The sequence below is a fragment of the Rutidosis leptorrhynchoides genome, chromosome 2 (genome assembly GCF_046630445.1).
Source record: "Rutidosis leptorrhynchoides isolate AG116_Rl617_1_P2 chromosome 2, CSIRO_AGI_Rlap_v1, whole genome shotgun sequence".
NCBI classification, from domain to species: domain Eukaryota; kingdom Viridiplantae; phylum Streptophyta; class Magnoliopsida; order Asterales; family Asteraceae; genus Rutidosis; species Rutidosis leptorrhynchoides.
Window position 1 is genome coordinate 213,735,530 of NC_092334.1, and position 8,249 is coordinate 213,743,778.

The following is an 8,249-nucleotide window of genomic DNA, read 5'->3' on the forward strand; positions in this document are numbered from 1 at the left end:
CAGCATGACGTAAAAGTGTAAAAAGACCATTATAACCTCGTGAACAGCAAATCATGTTTCATATGAATTTTATGCAAGGAAACAAAAATCTATGCTTTCCCTTTTCCAAAACTTCAACTATGAAATTTATGATGATTTATGGTTATCAACATTCTATATATATACTGTAAAAATGAAATATCTTGCTAATGTGTTTTTTTTAAACATATTTCTGTATCTGAACCCGCATTCAGTGATATCATGGGTGTAAGAGAAGCTTGAAGACTGATCAAGTAAGAAATGTATTTTACATAATTACGAGATAATTAATGCATCTTTCCAAACTACAAATACAAATACAAATGAACAATAATCAATAATATCTGTGGTGCATTTTACAAAGGAGAAACAATAGGACTCGGGATGTGCAGTTGGTTAGTCCAAAGACAAGAAAGTTGTTTGCACGATTTTCAAGCGGATGTCAGTTTGGTCGTTTTTTTTAAAGTTTTGAATGTTTTTTCACAGGGCAGCCCCCTTCAAAAGCATGTTCAAGTACATCTTCCATTCTCTTAGCAAGCAGTATCTGTGTACCCAAAAGCACTACAAATGTCAAAATGATGGGGAAAAAAATACCAATATATTGATCTGCAGAATTTAAGATGTACATATATCTAGTGTAATCGAATCTAAGACATTACTACGCTTTGTTTGACCCCAAAAGTCAAAGTTTGCCCAAATCAACTGTCTAATAAATTGACATCTAATAACATGACCCTATAATAAGTATTCATCTATTTTGACATTTTTGCAAAAAAGAAAGGTTTAAATGTTGATCACTTGGGTTTAAACCATACTAACAGTTAATTAACAGAAACTAAGGATGCTTTGATTAAAGCAGAATTTTAAAGGTAAGTTAATAGAAACATATTTATTTTATTTATTTAGCATATATAGAAATGCATCAAAATGTTTGTGGGGATGGTATTAACCTCTAGGCTTCCAAGAACAGCTGCAGGTACTTCAGCCAAATCTTTCAAATTTCTCTCCGGAAGAATCACTCTTTTGATCCCATAGCGGTGTGCTGCCAACACCTGTTTAAAAAAAAAAAAAAAAAAAAAAAAAAAATTAACTTTATATTAGTGAAAATCGGTTGGTTAACAAGCCAAAGTTGTTAATTTTCAAGGCCAAGTCATCACAGGTTATCACTTTTGGGTTGTCTAGCCAACATAGTAAATAAGGTAGAATATTTAATCTGAATTATAATATAATATATGTAGATTAATGGTCTTATTATGTAAGTTAATAATCATTAATTACAATTAATAATGATAAAAATGTGTGTCATAAGAAAAAGCGATTTCTGCCTCATTGGACCCATCCCGTTTGACCCGTTTTTAATAACAGGTAAACAAAGGAGGTTTTCCCTATTCAGGTTACCGAGAAGGGGGAGTATTTTATTTACTTAGATGTACCCGGCTTAACCAAGTTATCCTGTGACCATTTCCGACCCTTTCAATGGCCACCTTAAGATGTGTTGCTAGTGACGTTTGAACCCGAAACCTCTTGTGAGGCATCTTGAGATATTTCAATAAACCTAAACTAATATGGTGTATGGTGCCATGCATATATGTATATATGTATGTATAGTGCATGTATATATGAAGAACCTTATCCTTGATACCCCCAACGGGTAACACCAGACCACGTAACGTCATCTCTCCTGTCATTGCAGTATCGGCTCTGACTCTCCTTCTACTGAAAAGGGAAACTAATGAGGTGACAAGTGTGACACCAGCTGATGGTCCATCTTTTGGCACAGCCCCTGCTGGAAAATGAATATGAACATCTCTTCCTTCCAAAAGATTACTTTCTTGTGCAGTAGCCAAATTAAGTTCAGTAGCTCTAGCTCTTACCTGTCTCCACCCAAAAATATATATATTTGAATATTGTGTGCGCAAGGTTGTATAAGTAGTGAGTCCGAGATGAGTCGGTCGGGACCTTGGAGGGGTAAGTCTGTCGAGTTTGTTGAGTCGGGGATAAGTCGGGCGTAGACCAACATTGACTTTTAGTAATTAAGAAATTGAAGATATATGTACATATATTGCACACGAATATACCAAACACAAGATATGGGCACAACATCAAATTTTAATAAAAATTAAAATTTTGACCAATTTTGACTTTAACCGACTCAGCCCTACTCAACCCAACTTTGACCCACCTTTTTAGCGTTAGACCACCAACTTTTTAGGCGTTATATACTTATATGGCAAAACCCGCGTTAGTTCCCAAATCCATGTGTCGGCTGACTTTTACAATAGTGTGTGTGTATCTGTGCACGAAACAATGACATAAGACTAACATAATATTAGATGAATAGATACCCATGTGAGTGCTATCTGTGCTGACTCTTTGATGACATCACCCAATTGTCCAGTAAGGTGCAGATCCCCTTTTCCTGCGGTTGCTGTAGCCTCCACAAACTGGACTTCTCCACCAAAGGCAGTCCAAACTAGCCCAACAGTTACCCCGGGAGTCACAACCCTCTCTGCAGCTTCTTTATTATCATACTTTGGAGGCTGAGTTTGAGTAATAATGTCATCGGGGCAAGAAAATAAGAAAATATAGACTTAGACACATACAATCAAGATCAGAGGTGGTAAGTTGGGCGGGTCAAAACAATCTGGGTCTGATTGGGTTTACCCGCAAACACTTTTTTGTTCATTAAAAAGAAATTATAAGTAGTGTATCTGATTGAATACGACCCCACCATAAATAAGTGGGTTGATATTGCCACCTCTAGTCAAGTATTTGGGTAAATCTGTAAATAACTTACCCCTAGTACTTTTTCCAGCATTTCTTCATCAACAATCAACGGTGACATAATCCTGAAAACATCTGATATTTCATGATTATTATTGACACCCATTGGTATAACTTCCATCTCTACTTCGGCCCCACCTTCAGCAATTCGACTCTCCAACAATGGTGAAGAAATGGGGTTAATATTTTTGTTAAGTGGAAGATTATGCTCTTGCTCTGCTACTATGACGGCAGCTGCACGAGCTAATGCCGCTAGGTTCCTCTCCAGATTCCTCACACCAGCTTCTCTAGTATACCTCTCAATAACAAGTTTTACCATGCCCTACCATGAATAAGAAACATAACTGTGTTAAAAAGGTTTTGTAATGGGTTAAAACAGGTTTGGGTCAAATGAAATACATGTAAAGTCAGAAATGCGCTGGCTGACCAACCAACCAACACTTTCTCGTCTTCTGTTAAATGCATAATACGTAGTTAGTATGTAAAAATAAAAGATAAATACAGTTAATGACACAATGATCAGTGTTGCAGAACTCGGAATTACTTGGCGAGATTTTACAACTCGTGGAGTACTCGACGAGAACCTGGTTAAACTTGGTCAAACTCGGTCAAAAATTGGTCAAAACTCGGGATTACTCGGAAAATCGGTCAAAACTCGATCAAAATCAGTCAAAGTCAAACTCGGTCAACATCCGAGTTACCCCGAGTAGCCGAGTACTCCCTGAAAAGTCCCGACCAAGTACTCCCCAAGTAACGATTTTTGCACAATGATCCAACTTGGCTACTAAGGTAATTTAGAATACTGTAAAGACGCATGGGAATCTATTTAACCGCTTGACACGTTTCCTTATCAGTTACTCCGTAATATATTAAACTATCGACCCATTTTCACATATATGGTTGAAACTTGACGCCTCTAGAATACATGAGCAAGTGAGATATACAAAATTTGTTAAAAACCATACACAAGAAGCTCATGAACTGCTGCAACTGACTGACTATAAGAACCCAAAAAAAAAACTTAATAATTGCATACCTCGGGAATTTGAAGGAAATCGGAATTCAAGCCATGCTGATTCAGAACACGGGGAATTAAATGGCGCATTGCTATCCTAAGCTTTTCTTCGGATGTATATCCAGGTAGCTCAATGACTTCCATTCTGTCTAAGAGTGGTGGTGGAATCGGCTGTGCCCTATTTGCAGTCGCCACAAATATCACTTTTGATAGATCAAAAGGTACATTCAAATAGCTTTAACGTATGAATTAAGGAATTCTGAACGGACATGGAATGTATTTACTTGATCGCTTAAACCAAGGAATTATGTATTTAAATGTATGATAAGGAAATAACATATAAGCAAGATTTAGCTCCTAAATCATTAAAAATTGAGATTTTTACTAATCGATTTTATTTTAAAAGATATTTCTGATTCTGATTGTCTTGGACACACTAATTTGAATAAAACGCCTAAAAGTGTTTCAGATTAAGGCAAAGTGAAACTTATAAACCTATATAAAATTGACACGTTTAACCAGAAACGCTTTGACCCATTACCAATCCGCCAGAGGCACCCATTTTGCCACCTGTACACAAATCAATGAAAAAAAAATAAAAATCTAAAGAAGGTATCCTAAATTAGGATACTGATCATTAAATGTTTTGTTTTGTTCCGGGTCAAGAACCTCAAGCAGTGCCGAAGCAGGGTCACCACGACTATCAGATCCTGTCTTGTCAATTTCATCCAGCAACATAACTGGGTTGCAAACACCTACTTTCTGAAGGCAAAACAAAATCTCAAAAGTCAAACGTATGAAAAAATTTAATGTGCTTGACAAACTGAACCATTTAAAATGGAAAAAGAATACGTATTATAAAAAGCCATGTTTACCTTTAATCCATCAATGAGGCGACCTGGCATGCTTCCAATGTATGTTCTCCGATGCCCTCTAATATCAGCTTCATCCTTAACGCCACCGAGAGAAATTCGTATGAATTTCCTACCCAGAGCAGCAGCTATAGATGATGCCAAAGACGTTTTTCCGACACCCGGTGGGCCCACAAAGCATAATACAGGGCTTCTGGCATCTGGCTTCAGCTGCATTTTGAAGACCCGATTAGTTACTTCCAAATTGAGGTGAGTTGTTGTCCATTTAATTTGAATGTTACAAGAGCCTACGTATCAAGTAAGGTCTGAAAGCTTACACTTCAAAATATCACTGTTGTAAACCCTGATTACTCCTTTTCAAGTATAGACCGATCCGATTTTCCAAAATCCAAACATCTATTAATGGGTAAAAATCGGATATGTTGGTCAAAGTCAAAATTGATCAACATTTTAGTATGAATTTAAACTAGAATTTTAGAGATTTTGGACAAAAGAACGATTACATTTATGTTTTTACACAATTATGTTAAAGTCTATGTTTATGTTTATAGTTTTTTTCTATATTGTACACATAAATTTTGAAATCTATATTAAATGTGTAATAAGTCCAATCCAATTAATCCCCGAGTTGCCAACACCCAAGTCCCGACCGAGTACTTTGCAACATTGCAAAATATTTACTTAATATCCTTAATTATCGTGATTCGGAGGTTTAAACATATGAAAACACTAGAGGTGACTTCTCACTCATTATAGCCAATCTTTGCAATTCTATCTGTTTGACCACTTGGAGACAAATACAACCCAACTTGACCCGTTTTTATGCAAATGGGATAAAGTTGTCACCTCTACCTCTAATCATGACAGCACAAAGATTAGTAGAAAAAAAAAAAAATTAATGTAGATAGCTAGTCAACCTTGCGAACTGCTAAATATTCAATAATCCTTTGCTTGATTTTGACTAAGCCATAGTGGTCACTGTCAAGCCGCTCTTTCGCAGCTTTTAGGTCCAACTCAGCTTCTTCGCTGGTTGTCTGCCATGGCAAATCAGCAAGAAGCTCAAGATAAGCACGAGAGCTGTTATAACCGGGTTGCTGAGGTTGCATTTTTTTTAGTCTCCTGATAGAGTATTTCAAAGTAAGGTAAAATATTAGGTTAAGAATTTTGATCATCAATGCTAGTATCGGATTCCACCAATCCCATTTAAGAAATGCACAAATCAAAATGTTGTATCTTTAATTGTACAATGCATCCAAAAACAATATATTTAATTGTATGAATTTACGGAAACACACCTTAATTCCCTCTGTGCATGCTTCCAGATACTTGGAGGCATACCAGCATCTTGCATTTTCCTTTCAAGGGCAGCAGCATCATCATCTTCATCATCATTGTCCCCAAGTTCTTCTTTTATAGCTCTCATCTGGTTTACATTTAACATTTAAAATATATCATATACGAAAATATATATACAAACAAATTCAGAAAATGAATTTTCATGCTGACACCTAGTTTATATGTAAAAAAACTTACCTGCTGGCGTAGAAGATACTCTTTCTGTGTTTTCGACAACTGTCCTTCAACCTTTTGCGTAATCTTTTCCGCCACACGAATAGACTGAAAAATAATAATAATATTATCAACAAATGACTGATTACAAACATTTTAAAGTAAAAACGTAGAGTTTACCTACCTGTAAATGCCTGTCAACTAACTCTGTGGCTTTTGAAATTCTCACTTTTAAATCAACAGAATCTAACATAGACAGCTGCTCTTCAAAGCTAATCTCAAAACTAGCAACAAATATATCTGCCAATTTATGCACAGGAACAGTCTCAAGAAGAACTTTAGTTCTCCCCCCAGTTTTTTGTTTCTACAACAAATTATCACAAGACTGTATATTATTATGTCACAATTTAACAAACAAAAGTAAAAATAGGGTTCATCGGTGATCGATACCTGCTCAAGAACAGAAATAAGCTCCATCGCAGTCAGTTTAAATTGACGAGACAATGCTATGTAGTCTGTGTCTTGTTCTACTTGCTCCATCTCTAATTAAAATTAGAAAACCGTAGCAACTCAACATCTTGAAAGACCATAGCATAAAGCTACTTCTCTACATACAAATACCGCTTAATATTGTCACAGACCTAGCAGTTTTAACATGTTTTTTTAAACCCGAGGAGTTAAAAAAAGGCCAAGTTATCAACTAATATTCAAGACTTGATATTTTAGATGGCATTTCTTGTGTAATTCAAAACATAAAAGTTAAATGACCAATGACACTATGTATAAAATTCCTAACGTTAACATGGTGAATAATTGTACGATTAATATACCAGCTTTTGTCATATCAATAGGTGAAATTTTTGCAGTAGCATATGCTCCTTTAGTGTTGAGCTCCTGTACACTAAACCTGCTCAGTCCTTCAAGAACAACTATGTAGGTAACCCTCCCACTTGGCTTCTCAACTCCTCTTGATAAATGTATCGCACGAGCAGAAACTCCCCTTTAATATAATTCAAAAGATTAAACAATATAATCAAACAATATCTTTTTTTTTTTTTTACTTTTTTTTTAAAGCATAATCCAACTATACCTAGTATGCCAATTCGGTTCATGTTGACCTTTTCCATCGATTTTCGAGCTTCTATCACCAGAATCACCCCCTACAACACAAAAAGTCAGTAGTTCTAAGCTCATTAACTAAAAAAAGTTATAATTAAATAACAAAATTATGATGAAATCACCTTGTGTGACATCCGAACCGACTGTTATCGATTCCGCAGCATCTCGAACTGGCAATATACCAATCAATCCTTTCTCCTCTCTTTGCCACAGCTCTTGTTCAACCAATTTCACACTTCAATCACACAATTACATAAAACAATTAACCCTAATTTTAACCTCAATTACACAAATCAACAAACTTCTATCAATTCGCATATAAAATCATTGAACTTTATTGAAATTGTTGAGGCGTATCGCAATCATATTGCATATCAAACTACTTCATTCATTTAAAACGACAAAATTTAATATGATACCTGCTAGGAGAAGTGCATTGAATTCGAATGATAGCACCAGGTAATAATACTTTGTTCCTGAATGGAAGGATTCCAATTCGGCTCGGCAGTTCAACTGGTTCCACCATTAAAGCGTATTTGTGTGGGATTTTCAGTACATGTTAATGTGTGTGTGTGTGTATATATAGTTATAGATTATAGATAGATACAGAAGAATTGATGAAAGAATGAAAAAGCAGTCGGTCGGTGTCCTGACAGCTTTTCTGTTAATTAGTTTCATTTTGATTTTTCATCTATACTATTCTTCACTTATTGTTGTAAACTAGAAAAAAAAAATCACGAATTTGAATATACTTTCTTTGTTACCTAATATATCTAGTAGGTTGAGTTGTTTGTTAGACGTGTATATATGTGTATGAAATATAGCCCGAAATATTTAGTGTTTTTTAACGATGTCCGTTTCACGTATAGTTAGTCGCGTTGTGTTCGTAAAATTATTTCGAGTTGAACGGTGGTTTCGGAAGAATTTAACTC

At 35.5% G+C, this 8,249-nt stretch overlaps 1 protein-coding gene across 3 annotated transcripts; it reads right to left on the minus strand.

Moving 5' to 3' along the window:
• Positions 1-227: 227 nt before the first annotated feature.
• Positions 228-7,981, minus strand: LOC139894413 (lon protease homolog 2, peroxisomal-like). 3 transcript variants are annotated; one of them, XM_071877673.1, is made up of 17 exons: positions 7,737-7,981; positions 7,440-7,552; positions 7,289-7,358; positions 7,029-7,198; positions 6,649-6,740; positions 6,383-6,562; positions 6,223-6,306; positions 5,985-6,112; positions 5,607-5,808; positions 4,693-4,899; positions 4,449-4,579; positions 3,839-4,052; positions 2,816-3,124; positions 2,364-2,558; positions 1,647-1,892; positions 969-1,070; positions 228-562 (listed from the first exon to the last, which is right to left on the minus strand). In XM_071877673.1, exons 1-17 carry the CDS (start codon positions 7,841-7,843, stop codon positions 479-481), a joined length of 2,634 nt encoding a protein of 877 aa, XP_071733774.1. In that variant the 5' UTR covers positions 7,844-7,981; the 3' UTR covers positions 228-478. The 3 variants fall into 3 exon arrangements, with proteins under 3 accessions (XP_071733774.1, XP_071733776.1, XP_071733775.1); XM_071877674.1 differs by lacking the exons at positions 228-562; positions 969-1,070 and having other exon boundaries at positions 1,750-1,892; positions 2,342-2,558; XM_071877675.1 differs by lacking the exons at positions 7,289-7,358; positions 7,440-7,552; positions 7,737-7,981 and having other exon boundaries at positions 230-562; positions 6,649-6,805; positions 7,029-7,158.
• Positions 7,982-8,249: the final 268 nt, after the last annotated feature.

Coding starts and splice junctions, on each gene's coding strand:
- LOC139894413 (XM_071877673.1), bottom strand. CDS start 7,843: ATGGTGGAACCAGTTGAACTGCCGAGCCGAATTGGAATCCTTCCATTC. Junction 7,553..7,736: donor CAATGCACTTCTCCTAGCAG/GTATCATATTAA, acceptor GTGTGATTGAAG/TGTGAAATTGGTTGAACAAG. Junction 6,307..6,382: donor TAGTTGACAGGCATTTACAG/GTAGGTAAACTC, acceptor ATTATTTTTCAG/TCTATTCGTGTGGCGGAAAA.